Source organism: Xenopus tropicalis, chromosome 1 (genome assembly GCF_000004195.4).
Source record: "Xenopus tropicalis strain Nigerian chromosome 1, UCB_Xtro_10.0, whole genome shotgun sequence".
Classification (NCBI taxonomy): domain Eukaryota; kingdom Metazoa; phylum Chordata; class Amphibia; order Anura; family Pipidae; genus Xenopus; species Xenopus tropicalis.
The window spans coordinates 12,593,501-12,619,412 of record NC_030677.2 but is presented as its reverse complement, the minus strand read 5'-3'; the positions used below and the strand labels follow the sequence as shown (position 1 = coordinate 12,619,412).

Genomic DNA, 25,912 nt, shown 5'->3' with positions numbered 1-25,912 from the left:
GGAGGGGTACTGACAGCAGAGGGAGCAGGAGGGGGTACTGCAGCGGAGGGTAGACAGCAGGGGGCAGGGAAGGGGGGTTACTGACACTACGGGGCAGGGAAGGGGTACTGGACAGCAGGGGGCAGGAAGGGGGGGTACTGACATCTGGGGGGGAAGGGGTACTGACGGCAGGGGAAGGGGTATGACAGCAGGGCAAGGTAAGGGTTAACGAACAGCAGAGAGGGCATGGGGGAGGGTACTGACAGCAGGGGCATGGGGGGAAGGCGGTACGTTGACTGAGGAGGGGGGCATGGGGAGGGAAGGGGGTACTGACAGGAGAGGGGGCAGGGGGAACGAGGAAGGGGCCATGGGGGTACTGACAGGCAGGGGGCATGGGGAGGAAGGGGGAGGGTACTGAACAGGAGGGGGCATGGGGAGGAAGGGGTTACTTGACAGCAGGGGGCGGGGGGAAGGGGGTACTGACAGAGAGGGCATGGGCGGGAAGGGTACGACAGAGGGCGCATGGGGAGTAGCAAGCAGAAGCAGGGGAGGGTACTGAAGGAGGGGGGCATGGGGAGGGAAGGGTACGACAGGGGGGCGGGGGAGGAGGGGTATGACAGCAGGGGGAGGGAAGGGGGTACTGCAGCAGGGGGCAGGGGCGGGGAATGGGGTACTGAAGGAGGGGGCAGGCGGGAGGAAGGGGGGTACTGACAGGAGGGGGGCATGGGGAGGAAATGGGTACTGACAGCAGGGGGCATGGGGCAAGAGAAGAAGGATTAACCAAATTCCTGTTTAGATTGGCCCCCCTTCCCACTAAGACATTAGGAGGAAACATAGTAGCACATTGGGCAGAAAAAAATCAGTAAGGTCCATAATATCAGTTGTGCCTGTGTACAGTAACTTGGTCTTGTGTAAATAATCATGGCAGGTAGAGTGGCACCTGAGCGAGTGCACGAGTCAGAGTAACTGTACATCCCAGGGAGGAGAGTGCTAAGCGAGCAAATATAAAGCCATTTATTTCCAAACATTGTTTACAATATATTTTTTTTAATATCCAATTTTTCCTTTTATGACCAGATAAGTTAGCTGCACAAGACCTGCTGTACCTCCTCCCCGTGATGGCGCTCTGTTGCTACCTGGCATTCTGCTGGGATCCATTGTTTTCTGCTGGACTTTCCTAGACACCAGGAAGCTCGGCCAGTCGTAGTGAAGGTAGCCGTCCTGCTGCACACTTTCCACGGTGAGCCCCACCATTCTGAGATCAATGATAACTTGTAATGAGGGTGAGGCATGCTGGGAGACTCTGTGAGTCCAGCAACATCACGTTGTTGTTCTTAAAGCAATATTGCCCATAAACTTTTCATCAAATCTCCACAGTCCGGCAGCTGCATTAAAATGCAAAGAATCTCTCCAATGAGAATCCTGTTACATTAGTACATAGGAGTTAAAAAAGAACCAGAGTCCTCAGAGTTCAACCCTTTCCAAACCCTACCTATCTATACACTCACAACATAAACTATATATACAAACATAGACTAACTGTTAGGTATTAGTTATCACAATAGCCTTGGATACCTGCTGTTCAAGAAACTCATCTTAGCCCCTCTATTAGGCATCAGAGATCTGCCAATACCCCATCACTAGGAAGGGCATATCCCCGATACCCCCTCATGCCCCTGCACCGTTGAGGAACCCCCTACCCAACATCCCCCGGCAGGGCATTCCCCAACCCCCTCACTGCCCTTCACCGTGGGAACCCCCTACCCAACACCCCCGCAGGGGCATTCCCCACCCCTCACTGCCCTCACCGTTGAGGAAAGACCCCACCTACCCAACATCCCCCGGCAGGGCCATTCCCAACCCCCTCACTGCCCTCACCGTGAGGAAACCCCTACCCAAACATCCCCCGCAGGGCATGCCCCAACCCCCTCACTTGCCCTCACCGAAGGAACCCCCTACCAACATCCCGGGACAGGGCAATTCCCCCAACCCCCTCCTGCCCTTACACCGTTTTGAGGGGAAAAAACCGCCCCTTTTACCCCCACAACATCCCCCCGGCCAGCGGCATTCCCCAACCCCCTCACTGCCCTCACGTGAGGAACCCCCTACGCCAACATCCCCCGGGCAGGGCATTCCCCAACCCCACCAACTGCCTCCACCGTGAGAACCCCTACCAAACACTTCCCCCGGCAGGGCATTCCCCAAGCCCCCTACAACTGCCCTCACGCGGTGGAGGACCCCCTACCCAACATCCACCAGGCAGGGCATTCCCCAACCCCGCTCACCGTGAGAACCCCCTACCCAACATCCCCCGGCAGGGATTCCCCAACCCCCTCCACTGCCCTCACGTGTGGGAACCCCTACCCCAACACCCCCGGAGGGCATTCCCCCACCCACATACGCCACTTACCGTTGACAGGAAACCCCACTACCCAACATCCCCCGGCAGGCATTCCCCAACCCCCTCACTCCTCACCGTGAGGAACATCTACACAACCATCCCCCAGGCAGGGCATGTCCCCAACCCACCTCACGTGAGAACCCCTACCCAACATCCCCCGGCAGGGCATTCCCAACCCCCTCACTGCCTCACCGGAGAAACCCCCTCCCAAACATCCGCCGCAGGGCATTCCCCAACCCCCTCACTCCCTCACCGTTGAGGGAACCCCCTACCCAACATCCCCCAAGCAGGGCGACTTCGCCCACCCCCTCACTGCCCTCACAGTTGAGAAACCCCCTACCGCACATCCCCCGGCAGGGCATTCGCCCACCCCTCACTGCCCTCACCGTGAGGAACCCCCTACCAACATCCCCCGCGGCAGGGCATTCCCACAACCCCCTCACTCCCTCACCGTGAGGAACCCCCTACCAACCATCCCCCGCAGGGTATTTCCCCAATCCCCTCACTGCCTCACCGTGAGAACTCCTCACCCAACATCCCCCGCAGGGCATCCCCAACCCCCTCACTGCCTCCCCATGGAGGAACCCCTACCAACATCCCCCGCAGGGCATTCCCCAACCCCACTGCCCTTACCGTGAGGAACCCCCTACCCAACATCCCCGGCAGGGCATTCCCCAACCCCCTCACTGCCCTCACCGTGAGAAACCATTTAACCCACATTCGCCCCGCAGGCTATCCCCCAACCCCTTCACTGCCCTCACCGTTGAGGACCCCCTATCCCCAACATCCCCCGGCAGGCATTCCCCAACCCCCTTCACTGCCCTCACCGTGGGAAACCCCCTACGCTACTTCAAATGGAAGCTCGAGTTCCTCTAATCTAAAGGGGGGCCTCTGGTGCGATGATTGTTTTTATGGAAAAAGAACCCCTCCCCAACTGCCTTAATCCCTCTTAATGAACTTGTTACAAGATAATCATTTTCCCTCGAAGCGCCTCTTTTCCAGAGAAAACAAACCCCAAACCCTGACAAGTTCTAAACTGCCCCCATAACTCAAGGTTGAGCCTTACCAGGGACTACTAAAAGGGGCAAAATTTATGGTTTTCAATCCCTTGGTCCCAATGCCCCTTATTTTATACAAGGACCACTTATTTGCTTTTAGTAGCAACAGACATGACACTGCCTGGAATTAGAACACTTATTATCTACAAAAATAACCCTAATCCTTCTCCATTAAGGTCCCCCCAACACACTCCCATTCAGTAGAATAGTTCGCGTTTATATTATTTCTACCAAAAGTGCATGAAACTTTGCACTTATCAACACTGAACTCTCATTTCCCAGTTTGCTGGCCAGTTTTCCAGACAAACGCTCTGCAAAGCGGGCACATCCTGCCATGGAACTTATGTTTGTTCACAATTTGTGTCATCAGCAAAAATAAAGAAACGAGTACTGTCTATGCCGCACCTCCAGGTCATTAATAAACAAGTTAAAAGCCAAAGAGCCCAAGGACTGACCCTGCGGTACTCCACTAACCACACTGGCCCATTAGAAAATGTTTCCTTTCCCCAACTCTTTTGTACTCTATCCTTTCAGCCAGTTCTCTATCCAATTCACAAATATTATGTTCTTGGCCAATATTCCTCAATTTGCATCATTAACCTTCTGTGACGTACTGTATTCAAACGCTTTAGCAAAGTCCCAAGAATCCCATCACTGCCATTCCAGCTCAAGGTTCCTGGCTCCCCTCCTCATAAAAGGCAACTAAATTAGTCTGGCAAATCTGTGCGCATAAAAACCATCTGGCACAACTAATATATGTGAACTTGCAAAATGTATTAAGTACCATATCCCTTATGTACCCCTTCAAAAGCTTTCCTGACTACTGATGTCAGACTAAACAGGCCTATAGTTTTCAGCTTGAGAAGGGATCCCTTTTTAAATAACGCACCACTTAGCAATCGCCGCAGTCTCTTGCACCAGTGCCAGAACCCCAATGAATCTGAAAAATTAAGTGAAGAGTTTGGGCAATCGAACAGCGCTCCAGTCTATTTAATCCCTGATGAATCCCATACCGGCCCTGACCTTGTTTACCCGTTACATGTCAAGTCTCTTTTTGAAATTTCCTCCTGTTCCTCTCAATTCGGACGTTGGGAGCATATAAGCACAGTTTTCCCAGCACTGAACAAGTCTGTCCCTTTATCCCCATGTCTGTTCCTGTGCATATAATGACGGGAGAAAATGACATAATTATCTCATATGTAAGTACCAGCAGATGGCTGACATAGTGTGGGAATCGGGATTTCATTGGCAGTTATTTTTGCATTTTATGACAAGTATCTCATCAAGTAAAATTCTTCATTGTGTGAATTTTTTTGCATCTATTATACCGTTTTCCACTCAACTTTCTGTAGTAAAACTAGGGAGGCAGTGGGAACAGATGTTTGAGGGTTGGGTTTACTATCCCCTTTAATATTAAGTCTCAAGTGCTCGTAGCTGATGAGGCCTTAGTGGGTTCCGTATGTCATAGACATGCTGTATCTGACTTGCCCTTTCTTCTTATTCGTACGGACCGGTCCCATCTGTTCTGCAGTTCTCTGCCTCACTGAGCATCTCATTTATATTCGCAGCGCAGTATTTAGCATTCTGCGGCGTTTTCTTTCCCCAGAGATGTGCAGTATTCATTAGATGTAATAGACATGCTGCTTCTCTCTCTTTCTGTATCGACCAGGTCACACCAGTATCTTCAGTCTCTTGCTCCACTGAGCTTGTCTCCATTATATTCAGCAGAGGCAATGTACATTTTTGCTGCAGTTTGTCCTTTCCTTCACAATGCAGATATCATTTTAACTGAGTTAGAGGACTAGGTAAATGGAAATTCAGTTCCACTACAGTCAGCCTTAGCTGCTGATTGGCTCCTGTCCTACAGTGCGAGTTAATAGCACTATATGACTCATTTCCTGTTTTCCCTCGAATTAATGTATTAAATTGTCCTTTGTACTTGTCCAGTTCTGTCGACGGCTGCGCCGTGGCTTCGGTCCTACCTCTACGTCTGCTCATTCCAGAGTATTAAATCTCTCAGGTCTACGCTGTTAGGATTTGGAGAGAGGTTTCTACTTTGCCAGTCATTGCCGGCGATGCTCTGGCTTGCCGCCGCTATCAAGTTTTGTTTACGCCAGAAATTACAGCGTGTGCCGTCACAGGGCAAGCTCCCGGCCTCTCACAGTCGAGACATCCCTCTCTTGTCGGAATCGACACACCCGACACCCTTGGGCAGTACGGATACCGGCCGCTGTGCCTCCGCACTGCACTGAGATGCCTACTAAGGGCGAGCAAAACGTTATAAAAGGACGAGAAGCCGCACGTAACTCTAGTCGTTGTGTAATGCACTGAGGTGCTACGACCAGTAGGACCTGTCTGTTCAGATATTATATTGTTGTCTTGTGTTGGTTCCTGTCGTATTATTGCACTATTTACAGGGTCGCTCTGTACCCTTTAATCCAATACCAATACCCTGGCCTACCTGTGGAACAGAAAGCTGTGCCTCCGGGTACATAAGTCTCATAGCCAGGGAGAGTCATTAGGAATATGGAATTAGGCCATAGAAGCGAGACTTAGCCGGCTAAATCTGTCAGCCCCGAGGCACTTCTGTGTGACAGGTGACCAGTTCTATCTTCACCATGATAGTATAGAGCCAGCGTTGTATTCCAGTGGCAACTGCACACTTGTGCCTCCAGTCAGTGGGCCTTCCTCCCAGCAATAGTACGTACATAAGCCAGGAGGGCACTGACGGTGGGTGATATTTGGCTTTTGTGCCCTAGGGCCAAATGTTCAAATAAAATGGTGGGCATGGGCACGTCAGTTTGGAGACAGGCATTCCCAAAGACGAAAGAGAAAAATTCAAAAACCTGCCCGATTTCAGGCGCAGATGCAGCGGCTGGCACGTCACTGGTGCCCATGACACAGGCAGAAAGCTGCTGAAGATCGGTCTAAAAGGACCAATAATCAGGCAGCGAAATTGTGGCGTGTATGGTCTTTATGTTCAGCATGATTGCGTTCTCTGCTACCGGCGGGTGTCTAATCTCCAAAATGCCTTTCACTGGCAAATTGGTGGAAAAGGCCTATGCATTGCCTTTAGGTTTTCTAAAGTGTGTGAAGTTGCCCGCAGGAGGGAAGCCGAAGTGCATGCGTGTCTTCCAACAGCACCCCTGTTGGTTGTTGTTTGGTGGAAAAGGCATTTTGAGCAATTAGTCCGCGCGCGGGGGTAGTAGAAATCAATCATTGCTGACCTAAGGTGGCCATACACGGGCCAATTCAGCTGCTGATATTGGTCTTTAGACCGATTTGGCAGCTTATCTGGCCCGTGTATGCGACCACCGTCGTGCCACCCGGACATTCTGGACTTGAAACGGGCAGGTTGATTTTTCCGTGCATTGGGGACCGCATCTGCTATTGATGCGGTCCAAAAACCGACGGCGCCTATGCCCACCATTTTATTATCATTTGCCCTAGGGCCAAAAAAATCAGTTAGCCCGGAATTCGTCCCCCGTTGGTGGACATATCAGGAGAAGAATCAAACGAGCGCGGGTTTTAAAGTATATGGCCTCCTTTTACTTGGTCCCTGGCCAATAAAATTCACCAAAACTGTTTGGGTGGTTTAATAAACTTGTCCTGATTGTTATTTTCTTTATATTTCGTTATTATTTCCTAATGCCGACTGTTCCGCGGTGAGACCCCAGGCTGTTACAGGAGCAGTCTGTGGCAACTTGCCATTAGAGCTAAGACACACGGAGCACTTATTAGCAGCTACTTGGTCACGGCTACTAAGTGCCTGCTATAGACGAATACTGAGACAAACAGAAGACTTGAAGCCACGTTTTTCAAAAAAAATAGAAAAGTCCATGTTGTTTCAAGCTTAGTTCTACTAGCCTCCATCCATGGCCTGGATGTGTTGATCACGCGGTACATACGCCGATTATTGACCATAGCGTTTGATTATAGCGGCAGGCAGAAGAGCTAATTGCTTACTAATTGAGCGTGCCCGTCACAATCTGATATGTACATGCCAGGAATCAGCCTGCCGCGCGCCGCCGCACCCTTGCATAACCAAATCGGGCCAATTAGAGGTAATGCTGCCGTGACGGGTGGGCTGTTCATTTGAGATTGCAGAGGGGCAACGCTGTGTATGGATTAAACCTCAGCAGCCCCTTCCAGTGAGGATCGACTGTGCCCAAACAGATGTATTGTAATGCTAATGTGGCCATTTACCTAGCGTCCAGGCTGCTTTTATACTCAGGTTGGGTACAAGCACTATACAAGAACCATGAAAGGGGTGAGGGGGGTCGACTTTGAGTACTGTTCAGTATGTTATAGAAATGGTCAATTCTAAGGCAACTTTCAATTTGGTCTTCATTTATTTATTTTTTAGTTTTTGCAATTATTTGTTACTCTTTGCAGCTTTCCAAATGGGGGTCACTGACCCCGGCAGCCATTAAAAACTACTGCTCTGTGAGGCTGCTGTTTCCATTTATGGTTACATTCTTTAGCTTATTTTTCTATTCAGCCCTCTTTCCAATTCCATATACCGCTCTAGTTCAAACCACTCCCTTGTGCTAAGGTACACGTATACACAGTGTGATTATTCGCCCCCACCCCTCCAATGTGCCGGGGCCCGATTGGGCCCAATATGTCCAGTTGACCTTACAGGTCGGCCCCTGAGTATGTTAGGGATCCCACAAGTAATATTGAAAGAAAGGTAGTACTTTGCACTTCCCTAAAGGAGGAGTGCTATTCTGATACCTACTGGGAGCTTATCTGCTTCCCTTCCCATATGTTCTGCTGATCGGCTGCTGTGGGTGAGGGGGGGATTATCACTCCACTTGCAGCGCAGCAGTAAAGATGTGCCTGGAGTCTGAGCTTTCAGCCAGCGCTAACATAGAACTGCTTTCAGCATAACCTATTGTTTCTCCTACCTCCCAATGTAACTGAGGGAGTCAAGCCGGACTTGGATTGTCTTACTATTGAGTTGCTATTCGTGATACCTACTGGGAGCTGCTATCTTGCCCCCTTCCCATTGTTCTTGGCTGATCTGGCTGACTGGGGTGTGGGTGGGGGATATCACTCCAACTTGCAGCGCCAGCAGTTAAAGTGTGCCTGGAGCTCTGAGCTTTCCAGCCAGCCTAACATAGAAACTGCTTTCAGCAACCTATGTTTCTCCTACTCCATGTAACTGGAGGAAGTCCCAAGCCGGACTTGGAATTTCTTACTATGAGTGCTATTCTGATACCTTACTGGGAGCTGCTATCTTCTCCCTCTCCATTGTTCTGCTGATCGGATGCTGGGGCGTAGAGGGGGGGATGATCACTCCAACCTTGCAGCGCAGCGTAAAGTGTGCACTGAGTCTGAGCTTCAGCCAGCCGCTACACATTAGAACTGCTTGTCAGCTGAACCTATTGTTTCTTCCCTACTCCCATGTACTGAGGAGTCCCAAGCCGGACTTGGATTCTTACTATTGAGTTCTATTTTGTACCTTACTGGAGTCTGCTATCTTGCGTCCCTTCCAGTGTCTGCGTGATCGGCTGCTGGGGGGTAGGGGGGATAGTCACTCAACTTGCAGCCAGCAGTAAACGATGTGCCTGAGTCTGAGGCTTATCAGCCAGCCCTACACATTAGAACTGCTTTCAGCTAACCTATTGTTTCTCCTACTCCCATGTAACTGGAGGATCCCAAGCCAGTACTTTGGATTTCTTACTATTTGAGTTGCTATTCTGGATACCACTGGAGCTGCTATCTTGCTCCTTCCATTGTTCTGCTGACTGGTGTCGGAGGGAGGGGGAGGGGGGGATAATCACTCCAACTTGCAGCGCAGCAGTAAAAAGTGCAAGCTGATTTGATATGAATGAATGGTCGGTTCAAGCCAACGAGGAGGCCTTAAGTGGAAGATGGAGGAAAGAGCGACCTGGAGTGACTACTGACTGGCTAGCTAGCAGAGGGCTTGGGTGAGTAACAGACTATTACTTATAGAACAGTTTTGCAGGTTGTTCGGACAGTCCTGGATTGGTATGACATGGTCGAATGGAGAAGTTACAGTGCTAATAGTGGTCCAGTGTCACTACCCCCCAGTCTGTAATTGCACCTGCGCCCCTGTTTGCCATAGTACGGGTAAGTACCACTGCACGGCTTGAGGAGGAGGGGCCGGTGCAGGATGGTTCACAAACGACAGCTTCTATTTCCACAGCGTTGCAAGAAGGAAGCCACACATTCCCTGGCTAACGCTGGCTGTAAACAACGAGAGGAGAGCTGGAGGCTAATGGAATCTGGGGGAGAGCTGGGAGGCTAATGAATCCTGGGGGAGAGCTGGGAGGCTAATGGAATTCCTCTGGTGAGAGCTGGAGGCTAATGGAATCCTGGGTGAGAGCTGGAGGCTAATGGAATCCTGGGGAGAGCTGGGAGGCTAATGGAATTTCCTGGGTGAGAGCTGGGAGGCAATGGAATCCTGGGTGGAGGTGAAGGCTAATGGAATCCTGGGTTAGAGTGGGAGGCTAATGGAATCCTGTGAGAGCTGGGAGGCTAGGAATCCCTGGGTTAGAAAGCTTGAAAGGCTAATGGAATCCTGGATGAGAAGCTGGGAGGCTAATGGAATCCTGGGTGAGAGCTGGCTGAGGCTTTAATGGAATCGCTGGGTGAGAGCTTGGGAGCTAATGAATCCTGGGTGAGAGCTGGAGGGCTAATGGAATCCTGGGTGAGAGCTGAAGGCTAATGGGAATCCTGGGTGAGAGCTGGGAGGCTAATGATCTGGGTGAGAGCTGAAGGCTAATGGAATCCCTGGTGAGAGCTGGTGAGGCTAATGGATCCTGGGGGAGAGCGGGAGAGCTAATGGAATCCTGGGAGAGCTGGGAGGCTATTGGAATCCTGGGGGAGAGGCTGGCAGGCTTAATGGAAGTCCCTGGGGGAGAGCTGGGAGGCTAATGGAATTCCTGGGGGAGAGCTGGAGGCTAATGGAATCCTGGGGAGAGCTGGGAGGCTAATGGAATCCTGGGTGAGAGCTGGAGCGACTAATGCGAATCCTGGGTAGAGCTGGGAGGCTAATGGAATCCTGGCTGAGAAGCTGAAGGCTAATGGAATCCTGGGTGAGAGCTGGGAGGCGAATGGAATCCTGGGGGCAGAGCTGGGAGGCTAATGGGAATCCTGGGTGAGAGCTGGGCAGGGCTTCGGCTTTAACTTTCCTTCCAAAAAACAGCCCTGTGGTTTCCTGCTGGATGATGCTGGCTTGGGATGCTGGGAGTTGTAGTTGTAGTTGAGCGACACATTATATGGAAGCTTTAGTTTCTGGCGGCAGCTTCGTTTTCTCAATTCCTAGCAGCCAATCAGGCTGTTGCTTTCAGTTATTCAGCTTTATAGACTTGTTTAAATGTCCCTGCTGATTGGTTCAGTAAGGTTACTACCAAGCCAGCTGGGATCTGTCATCTGTCAAGAATAAAGGTAATTAGATATTACGATGCGCTTCAGGTTATTTTCACTTCGCAGATCGAAACAGGAACCGAAAACCTCACGAAAAATGGGGTCAAAAAGCTGCCCCCAAAATAAGCATCCTTATCATCTGGACCACCACGCAGTGGGTTAAATCAGGGATGATGATATTGTTTGGACCCCCGGCTAGTGATGAGCGGAACTGTATCCGTGTCACTTCGCTGAAAATTTTTTCTTACTATGGGAAAAACCCATACAAATGATGGAGGGTTCTTGCCCCAGTCAAGTATCAATGGGCAGGAACCCCCCTGGGGGTCACAACATGGACCGATTCCATTAGTTGAGTTGTGAAGAGAGGCTGCTGTGAGCGAGAGCTGCCTGGCACAGCCTGACTTGGGTTTCAAAGGGGTAGTTCCCCTTTAAGCCAACTTTGTAGTATTTTTATATAATAACTATCCCAGCAATTTCAATTGTCTTCATTATTTATTTTTAGAGTTTTTTTTTCATTATTTGCCTTCTTATTTGCAACTCTTGTTTTTTATCTTCTATTCAGCCCTCTCCTATTCATATACCGGTCTCTTAATCCAAACCAACTCCCTGGTTTGCTAAGGTAACTTGGCCCAGAACAAATAACGATGAAAACTCCAAGCGGAGAGCTCCAGAAAAACTGAAAAAAAGTAACTAAAAAACTGACAAATAATAAAAAATGAAGACCAATTGCAAATTGTCTTCAGGATATTACTCTCTACATCGACTAAAGCTAACTCAAAGTGAGCAATGCCAAAAACTGATAATATTGTAACATATAGGTTATTTATATAAGTCCCCGAGGAGTTCCTTATTAATATATAGTGAATAAAGTGCCCCCTAAAATTGATAACATTATAGGGATGATTATAAGGTCCCCGATGAGTTCCTTAAATTATATTAGTGAAATAAATGCCCCCATGTAACATATAGGGAATTATAAGTCCCCGAGGAGTTCCTTATAATATATAGTGAATAAGTGCCCCCTATGTGTAACAGTATAGGGATATTATAAGCCCGCGAGAAGTTCCTGATAATATATAGTGAATAAAGTACCCCCTATTTGAACATATAGGATGTTATAAGCCCCCCGAGGATGTTCCTTAATAATATATATGAATAAAGTACCCCCTATTGTAACATATAAGATATTATAAGCCCAGAGGAGTCCTTATAATATATAGTGAATAAAAAGTAACCCCTATTTGTAACATATAGGGATATTATATGCCCAGAGGAGTTCCTGTATAATATATATGATAAAGTACCCTCCCTATTGTTAACATATAGGGATATTATAAGTCACAGGAGAGTTCCTTATAATATACAGTGAATAAAGTTACCCCCTATTGTAACATATAGGATTATATAAGCCCCAAGGGAGTTCCTTAAATGTATAGTGAATAGAAGTACCCCCTATTGTAACATATAGGCGATTATTATAAGCCCCAGAGGAGTTCCTTATTAATATAAGTGAATAAAGTACCCCCATTTGTAACATATAGGATTATTATAAGTCCCGGAGGAGTTTCCTTATAATATAGTGAATTGAATGTGCCCCTATTTACATATAGGGATATTAAAGCCCCCGAGAGTTCGCTTATAATATATAGTGAATAAAGTGACCCCCTATTGTAACATATAAGGATATTATAAAGCCCCCGAGGAGTCCTTTAATATAAGTGAATAAGAGTACCCCCTTATTGTAACATATAAGTGTATTAAAAGCCCCCGAGGAGTTCCTTATAAATATATAGTGAATAAAAGTCCCCCTATTGTAACATATAGGGTATTATAAGCCCCGAGGAGTTCCTTATAATATATAGTGAATAAAGTACCCCCATTGTAACATAATAGGGATATTATTAACCCCCCGAAGGATTCTTATAATTATATAGGAAATAAAGTACCCCTATTTGTAACATATGGGATATTATAAGCCCCCGAGAGTTCCGTTATAATATCTAGTGAATAAAGTACCCCCTATTGTAACATATAGGGATATATAATGTTCCCCGAGAGTTCCTTATAATATATAGTGAATAATGCCCCCTATGTAACATATAGGATATTATAAGGCCCCCGAGGAGTTCCTTATAATATATATGAATAAAAGTACCCCTATTGTAACATATTAGGATATTATAAGCCCCTAGGAGTTCCTTATAATATATATGAATAAAGTGCCCCTATTGTAACATATAGGATATTATAAGCACCCAGGATTTCCTTATAATATATAGTGAATTAAAAAGTACCCCCATTGAACATATAGGGATTATTTATAAGCCCCAGAGGAGTTCCTTATAATATATAGTGAATAAAGTACCCCCATTGTAACATATAAGATATTATAGCCCTGAGGAGTTCCTTATAATTATTATAGTGGAATAAAGTCCCCTGATTGTAACATATAAGTGTAGTTATAAGCCCCCGAGGAGTTCCTTAAAATATATAGTGAATAAAGACCCCCTATTGTAACATATGGATATTATAAGTCCCGAGGAGTTCCTTATAAGATAGTAGTGATAAAGTACCCCCTAATTGTAACATATAGGATGTGATTAGTCACAGAGGAGTTCCCTTATAATATATAGTGAATAAAGTAACCCCCTATTAGTAACATATATGGATATTATAACCCCCGAGGAGTTCCTTATAAATATAGTGAATAAAGTCCCCCTATGTAACAAATAGTATATTATAAATCCCCGAGGAAGTTCCTTATTAATATATAGTGAAAAAGTACCCCTATTGTAACTAAGGAATTATAAGCCCCAGGAGGAGTTCCTTATTAAATATAGTGAAATAAAGTACCCGCCGATTGTAACATTAAGATATTATAGCCCGAGGAGTTTCTTAGAAATATATGAATTAATGCCCCCTATTTAACATTAAGTGTATTATAAGCCCCCGAGGTAGTTCTTATAATAGTATAGTGAATAAAAGTACCCCCTATTGTATCATATAGGGATATTATAAGTCCCCGAGGAGTTCCTTATTAATATATAGTGAATAAAGACCCCTATTTGTTAACAATAGGGATATTTATAAGTCCCCGAGGAGTTCCTAATATATAGTGAATAAAGTACCCCTATTGTAACATATAGGGATATTAAAGTCCGAGTCCTTATAATAATAGTAATAAAATACCCCCTATTAACATATAGGGATATTATAAGTCCCCGAGGAGTTCCTTATAATATATGTGAATAAATACCCTTATTGTAACATATAGGGATATTATAAGTCGTGAGAGCCTTATGAATATATAGTGAATAAAGGCCCCCTATTGTAACATATAGGGTATTATAAGTCCTGAGGAGTCCTTATAATATATAGTAATAAAACATAAGATATTGAAGTCACCAAGAATTCTATGACCTTTTATGCTTTTATACAGGTCATGACTCCGAGGTGAACTTCTATTTACAATTCTATTTATTATAAATATACATTTTAGTGAGTCATGTGACAGAATGACATCACCTAAGCTCCGATTATAAACTGATGACATCACTAAGCACGGTTATAATAAGATAGCATTTAAGTTTGGTCCCATAGGAAATGACCCAACTATATTATATTTATTATTATTACCAGTCTTATTATTGATATTGAATCAACACATGTTCCAGAGACCAACGCTCATGTTCTGCTCCAGTGGAGCTTGCCACTCTAAGCCCATTAGCAGAAATAAAAGTCAGAAAGGTCCCTAAATAACAGAGTGGTGCATTCATATCAGACGCCCTGTAGTTTATGGAGCACCACTTATACAGAGGACCCTATAGAGATAAATACCAACTGCTCGGCAGATGGGCTGGAATTGAACCGGACCCAGGGCCGCAAGCAACAATACAAACCATGTGTGCCAGTCACTTCCTGTGAGATAACCTGCTAGGGGCTGCACAGAAAGGTGAGACCCCAAACTCTATGGCATCCACTCATGCAGCCAAAACATCTTTTAAAGGCGGTACACCTTTTATATGTTATATATATGTACTGTCCATAAGCAACTAATTAATTTGTCTTTATTATTTTAATTTTTTATTCTTTGATTAGTTATTTGCCTTCTGGTGTCCAGCTTACACCGTGGGGTCACTGAATCTCTCCAGCCTGAAGGCCAGTTAGGGGGGATTTGGGTGAGTGCTATTTGTGCCCTGGGTACCCCTGGAACTATATCAGGGTGACTGTTACCCCAATGTTTCTATTATCTGTAACCTTGTTATGGGCTAAGGGGCAGCCTGAAGGCCAGTTAGGGGGGATTTGGGGTGAGTGCTTATTTGTGCCCTGGGTACCCCTGGAACTATAGCAGGGTGACTGTTACCCCAATGTTTCTATATATCTGTAACCTTGTTATGGGCTAAGGGGCCCAGCCTGAAGGCCAGTTGAGGGGGGATTTTGGGTGAGTGCTTATTTGTGCCCTGGGTACCCCTGGAACTTTAGTCAGGGTGACTGTTACCCCAATGTTTCTATATATCTGTAACCTTGTTATGGGCTAAGGGGCCCAGCCTGAAGGCCAGTTAGGGGGGATTTGGGGTGAGTGCTTATTTGTGCCCTGGGTACCCCTGGAACTATTAGCAGGGGTGACTGTTACCCCAATGTTTTTATATATCTGTAACCTTGTTATGGGCTAAGGGGGCCCAGCCTGAAGGCCAGTTAGGGGGATTTGGGGTGAGTGCTTATTTGTGCCCTGGGTACCCCTGGAACTATAGCAGGGTGACTGTTACCCCAATGTTTCTATATATCTGTAACCTTGTTATGGGCTAAGGGGGCCAGCCTGAAGGCCAGTTAGGGGGGATTTGGGGTGAGTGCTTATTTGTGCCCTGGGTACCCTGGAACTTTAGGCAGTGACTGTTACCCAATGTTTCTATATATCTGTAACCTTGTTATGGGCTAAGGGGGCCCAGCCTGAAGGCCAGTTAGGGGGGATTTGGGTGAGTGCTTATTTGTGCCCTGGGTACCCCTGGAACTATAGCGGGTGACTGTTACCCCAATGTTTCTATATATCTGTAACCTTGTTATGGGCTAAGGGCCCAGCCTGAAGGCCAGTTAGGGGGGATTTGGGGTGAGTGCTTATTTGTGCCCTGGGTACCCCTGGAACTATAGCAGGGTGACTGTTACCCCAATGTTTCTATATATCTGTAACCTTGTTATGGGCTAAGGGGCCCAGCCTGAAGGCCAGTTAGGGGGGATTTGGGGTGAGTGCTTATTTGTGCCCTGGGTACCCTGGAACTATACAGGGTGACTGTTACCCCAATGTTTCTATATATCTGTAACCTTGTTATGGGCTAAGGGGGTCAGCCTGAGGCCAGTTAGGGGGGATTTGGGGTGAAGTGCTTATTTGTGCCCTGGGTACCCCTGGAACTATAGCGGGGTGACTGTTACCCCAATGTTTCTATATATCTGTAACCTTGTTATGGGCTAAGGGGCCCAGCCTGAAGGCCAGTTAGGGGGGATTGTGCGTGGAGTGCTTATTTGTGCCCTGGTACCATCTGGGAGGGGTACTGACAGCAGGGGAGGGGGGTACTGACAGCAGGGGGAGTACTGACAGCAGGGGGCAGGGAAGGGGGTACTGGACAGCAGGGGGCAGGAAGGGGGTACTGACAGGGGGGGAAGGGTACTGACAGCAGGGGAAGGGGTACTGACAGCAGGGCACAGGGAGGGTTACTGACAGCAGAGGGCATGGGGGGAAGGGGTACTGACAGCAGGGGCATGGGGAAGGGGTTACTTGAGAGGAGGGGGCATGGGGAGGGAAGGGGTACTGACAGGAGGGGGGCAGGGGGAGGGAAGGGGCGTACTGACAGCAGGGGCATGGGGGGAAGGGGTACTGACAGGAGGGGGCATGGGGAGGAAGGGGTACTGACAGAGGGGGCAGGGGAGGGAAGGGGTACTGACAGCAAGAGGGCATGGGGGGAAGGGTACGACAGAGGGGCATGGGGGGAAGGGGTATGACAGCAGGGGGCATGGGGGGAAGGGTACTGACAGGAGGGGGCATGGGGAGGGAAGGGGTACTGACAGGGGGGCAGGGGGAGGAGGGGTATGACAGCAGGGGAGGGAAGGGTACTGACAGCAGGGCAGGGGAGGGAAGGTACTGACAGAGGGGGCAGGGGAGGAAGGGGGTACTGACAGGAGGGGGGCATGGGGAGGGAAGGGGGTACTGACAGCAGGGGGGCATGGGGCAAGAGAAGAAGGTATTAACCAAATTCCTGGTTAGATTGGCCCCCTTCCCACTAAGACATTAGGGCAGGGAACATAGTAGCACAGTTGGGGCAGAAAAAAAATCAGTAAGGGTCCATAGATATCAGTTGTGCCTTGTACAGTACTTTGGGTCTTGTGTATAAATAATCATGGCAGTAAGTGGCACTGAGCGAGTGGCAGTCAGAGTAACTGTACATCCCAGGGAGGGAGCAGCAAGCGAGCAAATATAAAGCATTTTATTTCCAAACATTGTTTAAATATATTTTTTTTAATATCCAATTTTTCCTTTTATTGAGCCAGATAAGGTGCTGCACAAGACCTGGCTGTACCTCCTCCTCGTGATGGCGCTCTGTTGCTACCTGAGCATTCTGCTGGGATCCATTGTCTTTCTGCTGGACTTCCTAGACACCAGGAAAGCTCGGCCAGTCGTAGTGAAGGTAGCCGTCCTGCTGCACACTTCCACGGGTGAGCCCTCACATTCTGAGATGCAATGTAACTTGTAATGAAGGGTGAGGCATGCTGGGAGCTGTAGTCCAGCAACATCACGGTTGTGTTCTTAAAGCAATATTGCCCAATAAAACTTTTCATCAAATCTCCACAGCCGGCAGCTGCATTAAAATGCAAAAGAATCCTCCAATGAGAATCTCTGTTACATAGTTACATAGGGTTTAAAAAAGACCAGAGTCCATCAAGTTCAACCCTTCCAAGTAAACCCACCACGCACAGCCTATACTTACCAATCTATACACTCACTTACATAAACTATATATACAACCACTAATACTAACTGTAGGTATTAGTATCACAATAGCCTTGGATATTCTGATTGTTCAAGAACTCATCCAGGCCCCTCTTATAGGCATTAACAGAGTCTGCCATTACCCCATCACTAGGAAGGGCATTCCCCAACCTCACTGCCCTCACCGTGAGGAACCCCCTACCCAACATCCCCCGGCAGGGCATTCCCCAACCCCCTCACTGCCCTCACCGTGGGAACCCCCTACCCAACATCCCCCGGCAGGGCATTCCCCAACCCCTCACTGCCCTCACCGTGAGGAAACCCCCCTACCCAACATCCCCCGGCAGGGCATTCCCCAACCCCCTCACTGCCCTCACCGTGAGGAAACCCCCTACCCAACATCCCCGGCAGGCATTCCCCAACCCCCTCACTGCCCTCACCGTAAGGAACCCCCCTACCCAACATCCCCCGGCAGGGCATTCCCCAACCCCCTCACTGCCCTCACCGTGAGGAACCCCCTACCCAACATCCCCCGGCAGGGCATTCCCCAACCCCCTCACTGCCCTCACGTGAGGAACCCCCTACCCAACATCCCCCGCAGGGCATTCCCCAACCCCCCACTGCCCTCACCGTGAGAACCCCCTACCCAAACATCCCCCGGCAGGGCATTCCCCAACCCCCTCACTGCCCCACCTGGACCCTACCCAACATCCCCCGGCAGGGCATTCCCCAACCCCCTACTGCCCTCACCGTGGAGGAACCCCTACCCAACATCCCCCGGCAGGGCATTCCCCAACCCCCTCACTGCCCTCACCGTGAGGAACCCCCTACCCAACATCCCCCGGCAGGCATTCCCCAACCCCCTCACTGCCCTCACCATGAGGAACCCCCTACCCAACATCCCCGGCAGGGCATTCCCCAACCCCCTCACTGCCCTCACCGTGAGGAACCCCCTACCCAACATCCACCGGCAGGGCATTCCCCAACCCCCTCACTGCCCTCACCGTGAGGAACCCCCTACCCAACATCCCCCGGCAGGGCATTCCCCAACCCCCTCACTGCCCTCACCGTGAGGAACCCCCTACCCAACATCCCACCGGCAGGCATTCCCCAACCCCCTCACTGCCCTCACCGTGAGGAACCCCCTACCCAACATCCCCCGGCAGGGCATTCCCCAACCCCTCACTGCCCTCACCGTGAGGAACCCCCTACCAACATCCCCCCGGCAGGGCATTCCCCAACCCCCTCACTGCCTCACCGTGAGGAACCCCCTACCCACATCCCCCGCAGGGTATTCCCCAATCCCCTCACTGCCCTCACCGTGAGGAACTCCCTACCCAACATCCCCCGGCAGGGCATTCCCCAACCCCCTCACTGCCCTCCCCATGAGGAACCCCCTACCCAACATCCCCCGGCAGGGCATTCCCCAACCCCCACTGCCCTTACCGTGAGGACCCCCTACCCAACATCCCCCGGCAGGGCATTCCCCAACCCCCTCACTGCCCTCACCGTGAGGAACCATCTACCCAACATCCCCCGGCAGGGCATCCCCAACCCCCTCACTGCCCTCACCGTGAGGAACCCCCTACCCAACATCCCCCGGCAGGGCATTCCCCAACCCCCTCACTGCCCTCACCGTGAGGAACCCCCTACGCTACTTCAAATGGAAGCTCCGTTCCTCTAATCTAAAGGGGGGGCCTCTGGTGCGCTGATTATTTTTATGGAAAAAAGAACCCCCCCCCCATCTGCCTATAATCCCCTCTAATGTACTTGTACAGAGTAATCATGTTCCCTCGCAAGCGCCTCTTTTCCAGAGAAAACAACCCCAACCCTGACAGTCTAAACTGCCCCCCATACTCAAGGTGAGGCCTTACCAGGGACCTATAAAGGGGCAAAATTATGTTCTCATCCCTTGAGTCAATGCCCTTTTTTATACAAGACAGCACTTTATTTGCTTTAGTAGCCACAGAATGACACTGCCTGGAATTAGACAACTTATTATCTACAAAAAACCCCAGATCCTTCTCCATTAAGGATCCCCCAACACACTCCCATTCAGTAGATAGTTTGCGTTTATATTATTTCTACCAAAATGCATAACTTTGCACTTATCAACACTGAACCTCATTTCCCAGTTTGCTGCCCAGTTTTCCAGTTTAGTCAAATCGCTCTGCAAAGCAGCAGCATCCTGCATGGAACTTATAGTTTTGCACAATTTTGTGTCATCAGCAAAAATAGAAACAGTACTGTCTATGCCCACCTCCAGGTCATTAATAAACAAGTTAAAAAGCAAAGGCCCAAGGACTGACCCCTGCGGTACCCACTAACCACACTGGTCCAATTAGAAAATGTTCCATTTACCCCCACTCTGTGTAATCTATCCTTCAGCCAGTTCTCTATCCAATTACAAATATTATGTTCTAGGCCAATATTCCTTAATTTGATCATTAACCTTCTGTGAGGTACTGTATCAAACGCTTTAGCAAAGTCCAAGTGGATCCCATCCACTGCCATTCCAGCATCGAGGTTCCTGCTCACCTCCTCATAAAAGGCGACTAAATTAGTCTGGCAAGATCTGTTACGCATAAAACCATGCTGGCACAAACTAATAGTATTGTGAACTGCAATGTATTCAAGTACCCTATCCCTTATTACCCCTTCCAAAAGCTTTCCTACTACTGATGTCAGACTAACAGGCCTATAGTTTTCAGGCTGAGAACGGGATCCCTTTTTAAATAACGGCACCACATTAGCAATCCGCCAGTCTCTTGGCACCATGCCAGACCCCAATGAATCCTGAAAAATTAAGTGAAGAGGCTTGGCAATCACAGCGCTCAGCTCATTTAATACCCTGGGATGAATCCCATCCGGCCCTGGACCTTTGTTTACCTTTACATGTTCAAGTCTCTTTTGAATTTCCTCCCTGTTCCTGCAATTGGAGTTGGGAGCAATAAGCACAGTTTCCCAGCACTGAACAAGTCTGTCCCTTTATCCCCATGTCTGATTCCTGTGCCATATAATGACGGGAGAAAATGACATAATTATCTCTATATGTAAGGTACCAGCAAGATGGCTGACATAGTGCTGGGAATCGGCATTCTCATTGGTCAGTTATTTTTGCATTTATGACAAGGTATCTCATCAGTAAAATTCTCATTGGTGAATTTTTTGCATCTATTATTACGTTTTCCATCAACTTCTGTAGTAAAACTAGGGGAGGCAGTGGGACAGTGTTGAGGTTGGGTTTATATCCCCTTTAATATTAAGTCTCCGTGTCGTAGCTGATGAGGCCTAGGTGGGTTCCGTATGTCATAGACATGACTGTATCTGCTGCTTTCTCTCTTATTCTGTACCGACCGGGTCCATCTGTATCTTCAGTCTCTGCCTCACTGAGCGTCTTATTATATTCAGCAGACGCTGTATTACATTCTGCTGCAGTTTGTCCTTTCCCCACCAGATGGCAGTATATCATTAGATGTAATAGACATGCTGCTTTCTCTCTCTTTCTGTATCGACCAGGTCCACCAGTATCTTCAGTCTCTGCCTCACTGAGCGTTTCATTATATTCAGCAGAGGCAGTATTACATTTTGCTGCAGTTTGTCCTTTCCCCAGCAGATGGCAGTATATCATTAGATGTAAGCTGGAGGTAGAGAGACAAATAGGATAAATGAATCAGTTCCCTATCAGGTCAGCCTAGCTGCTGATTGGCTCCTGTCCTACAGTGCTGAGTGCCATAATAGTTCACATATTTGACTCATTTTCCCTGTTTTCCCCGATATTAATGTATTAAATTGTCCTTTTGTACTTGCAGTTCTGTCGACGGCTGCCGCCGTGGCTTCGTGTTCCTACCTCTACGTCCTGCTCATCCAGGAGATTAAATCTCACACCGCAGCGGTGCTGAACGGCTCGGTAGGATTTGGAGAGAGTTTCTACTTTGCAGTCATTGCCGGGGCGATGTCTCTGGCTGCCGCCGCTATCAGTTTTGTTTACGCCAGAAATTACAGGGGTGGTGCCGTCACGGCAAGCTCCCGGCCTCTCACAGTCGAGACATCCCCTCTCTTGTCGGAATCGACAGACCCCGACACCCTTGGGGAGTACGGATAACCCGGCCGCTGTGCCTCCGACTGCACTGAGATGCCTCACTAAGGGGAACAAAACGTATAAAGGCAGAAGCCGCACTAACTCTAGTCGTTGTGTAATGCACTGAGGGGCTACGACCCAGTAGGGACCTGTCTGTTCAGTATTATATTGTTGTGCTTGTGTTGTGTCCTGTAGTATTATTGCACTATACAGGGTCGCTCTGTACCCTTGTAATCCAAATACAATACCACTGGCCTTACCTGTGGAACAGAAAGCTGTGCCTCCGGGTACATAAGCTCATATGCAGGGAATGCAGCATTAGGAAATGGAATTAGGCCATAGCCGAGACTTAGCCGCTAAATCTGTCAGCCCCAGGCACTTCTGTGTGACAGTGACCCAGTCTATTCACCATGATATGTATAGAGCCAGCGTTGTATCCATGGCAACTGCACACTGTGCCTCAGCTCAGTGGGCCTTCCTCCCAGCAATAGTACGTACATAAGCCAGAGGGCACTACGGGTGGGTGATATTGGGCTTTTTGGCCCTAGGGCCAAATGTTCAAATAAAATGGTGGGCATGGGCACCGTCAGTTTGGGGACAGCATCCCAAATGGACGGAAAAATCAAACCTGCCCGATTTCAGGCCAGATGCCAGTCGGGCCGGCACGTCACTGGTGCCCATACACAGGCAGATAAGCTGCTGAATCGATCTAAAGGACCAATATCGGCAGCAGAAATTGGGCCGTGTATGGTCTTTAGTCAGCCATGATTGGTCTCTGCTACCGCGGGTGTCTAACAGCTCCAAAATGCCTTTCCACTGGCAACTGGTGGCATGGCCTATGCATTGCTTTAGGTTTCTAAAGTGGTGTGAAGTTGCCCGCAGGAGGGAAGCCGAAGTGATGCGTGGGTCTTCCCAACAGCGACCCCTGTTGTTGTTGTTGGTGGAAAGGCATTTTGGAGCAATTAGTCGCCCGCGGTAGTAGAAATCAATCATGGCTGACTAAAGGTGGCCATACACGGCCCAATTTCAGCTGCTGATATTGGTCTTTTAGACCGATTTGGCAGCTTATCTGCCCGTGTATGGGCACCACCGTCGTGCCGACCCGACATCTGGACTGAAAACGGGCAGGTTTGATTTTTCCGTCAGTTTGGGGACCGCATCTGCTCATTGATGCGGTCCAAAAACCGACGGCGCCTATGCCCACCATTTTATTTGATCATTTGGCCCTAGGGCCAAAAAAATCAGATTAGCCCGATATCGTCCCCCCGTTGGTGGACATATCAGGAGAAGATCCAAACGAGCGGGTTTTAAAGTATATGGCCTCCTTTACTTGCTCCCTGGGCCAATAAAATTCCACCAAACTGTTATGGGTGTTTAATAAACTGATTCCTGATTGTTATTTTCTTATATTTCGTTATTATTTCCTAATGCCGACTGTTCCGCTGTGAGCCCCAGGCTGTTAACAGGAGCAGTTGTGGCAATTGCCATTAGGGCTAAGACACACGGAGCTACTTAGTAGCAGCTACTTGTCACGGCTACTAAGTGCCTGCTATAGACAATACTGAGACAAACAAAGAGAGACTTGAAGCCACGTTTTTCAAAAAACTCAGAAAAGTCCAGTTGTTTCAGGCTTAGTTCTACTAGCTCCATCATGGCCTGGATGTGTGTGATCACGCGGTACATACGGGCCGTATTATTGCACCATAGCGGTTTGATTATAGGCGGCAGCAGGAAGAGCTAATTAGGCTGTACTAATGAGCGTGCCGTCACAATCTGATATGTACATGCCAGGAATCAGCCTGCACGCCGCCGCACCCTTGCAAAACCAATCGGCCAATTAGAAGGTAATGCTGCGTGACGGTGGGGCTGGTTCATTGAGATTCCAGAGTGGGCAACGCTGTGTATGGATTAAACCTCAGCAGCCCCTTCCAGTGAGACCACTGTGCCCAAACAGATGTATTGTAATGCTAATGTGGCCCATTTACCTAGCGTCCAGGCTGCTTTATATCAGGTTTGGGTACAAGCACTATACCAAGAACCATGAAAGGGGGTGGGGGGGGTCGACCTTTGAGTTAACTGTTAGTATGTTATAGAATGGTCAATTCTAAGCAACTTTTCAATTGGTCTTCATTATTTATTTTTTATAGTTTTTGAATTATTTGTTTCTCTTTGCAGCTTTCCAATGGGGGTCACTGACCCCGGCAGCCATAAAACTACTGCTCTGTGAGGCTGCTGTTTTCATGTTATGGTTACATTCTTTAGCTTATTTTTCTATTCAGTCCCTCTCCAATTCATATACCAGACTCTAGTTCAAACCACTCCCTTGTTGCTAAGGCACACTATACACAGTGTGATTATTGCCCCACCCCTCCATAAGTGCCGGGCCCGATTGGGCCCAATAGGTCCAGTTGACCTTAAGGTCGGCCCCTGAGTATGTTAGGGATTCCCAACAAGTAATATGAAAGAAAGGTAGGTACTTGCACTTCCTTAAAGGAAGGAGTGCTATTCTGATACCTACTGGGAGCTGCTATCTTGCTCCCTTCCCATTGTTCTGCTGATCGGCTGCTGGGGGTGAGGGGGGGGGGATATCACTCCAACTTGCAGCGCAGCAGTAAAGTGTGCCTGAGTCTGAGCTTTCAGCCCAGCGCTACACATTAGAACTGCTTTCAGCTAACCTATGTTCTCCTACTCCCATGTAACTGGAGGAGTCCCAAGCCGGACTTGGATTTCTTACTATTGAGTGCTATTCTGATACCTACTGGGAGCTGCTATCTTGCCCCCTTCCCATTGTTCTGCTGATCGGCTGCTGGGGGGTGAGGGTGGGGATATCACTCCAACTTGCAGCGCAGCAGTAAAGTGTGCTGAGTCTGAGCTTTCAGCCAGCGTCACACATTAGAACTGCTTTCAGCTAACCTATTGTTTCTCCTACTCCCATGTAACTGGAGGAGTCCCAAGCCGGACTTGGATTTCTTACTATTGAGTGCTATTCTGATACCTACTGGGAGCTGCTATCTTGCTCCCTTCCCATTGTTCTGCTGATCGGCTGCTGGGGGTGAGGGGGGGGATATCACTCCAACCTGCAGCCGCAGCCAGTAAAGTGTGCCCTGAGTCTGAGCTTTCAGCCAGCGCTACACATTAGAACTGCTTTCAGCTAAACCTATTGTTTCTCCTACTCCATGTTAACTGGAGGAGTCCCAAAGCCGGACCTTGGATTTCTTACTATTGAGTGCTATTCTGCATACGTACTGGGAGCTGCTATCTTGCTCCCTTCCCATTGCTTCTGCTGATCGCTGCTGGGGGTGAGGGGGGGGATATCACTGCGCACTTGCAGCGCAGCCAGGTAAAGTGTGCCTGAGTCTGAGCTTTCAGCCAGCCCTACACATATAGAACTGCTTTCAGCTAACCTATTGTTCTGCCTACTCCCATGTAACTGGAGGAGTCCCCAAGCCAGACTTGGATTTCTTACTATTGAGTTGCTATTCTGATACCTACTGGAGCTGCTATCTTGCTCCCTTCCCATTGTTCTGCTGACTGGCTGCTCGGGGGGAGGGGGAGGGGGGGGGATATCACTCCAACTTGCAGCGCAGCAGTAAAGTGCGAGCTGAATTTGAATGAATGAATGGTCGGTTCAAGCAAAGAAGGAGGCCTTAGTGGAAGATGGGGAAGAGCGACCCTGGATGACTACTGGACTGGCTAGCTAGCAGAGGGCTTGGGTAGTATACAGACTAGTTACTTATAGAACAGTGTTGCAGGTTAGTTGGACAACCTGATTGGTCATGACATGTCGAATGGAGAAGGTAAGTGCTAATAGTGGTACCAGTGTCACTACCCCCCAGTCTGTATTGCACCTGAGCCCCTGTTGCCATAGTAACGGTAAGTACCACTGCACGGCTGAGGAGGAGGGGGCCGGTGAGGATGGTTCACAACTGACAGCTTCTATTTCCAACAGCGTGCAAGAAGCCACACATTCCCTGGCTAACGCTGGGCTGTAAAGCAGACGAGAGGAGAGCTGGGAGGCT

The 25,912-nt window shown here is 48.7% G+C and overlaps 1 protein-coding gene across 1 annotated transcript in view; it reads left to right on the top strand.

Moving 5' to 3' along the window:
* Nucleotides 1–23,292, top strand: part of LOC779549 (transmembrane protein 127) — a 24,765-nt gene extending 1,473 nt beyond the window's left edge. Inside the window, exons 2-3 of the mRNA XM_031895251.1 lie at nucleotides 17,374–17,538; nucleotides 21,625–23,292. Coding sequence (XP_031751111.1) covers nucleotides 17,374–17,538; nucleotides 21,625–21,917 — 458 coding nt within the window. The 3' untranslated portion in view covers nucleotides 21,918–23,292. The remainder of the gene's footprint in view (nucleotides 1–17,373; nucleotides 17,539–21,624) is intronic.
* Nucleotides 23,293–25,912: the final 2,620 nt, after the last annotated feature.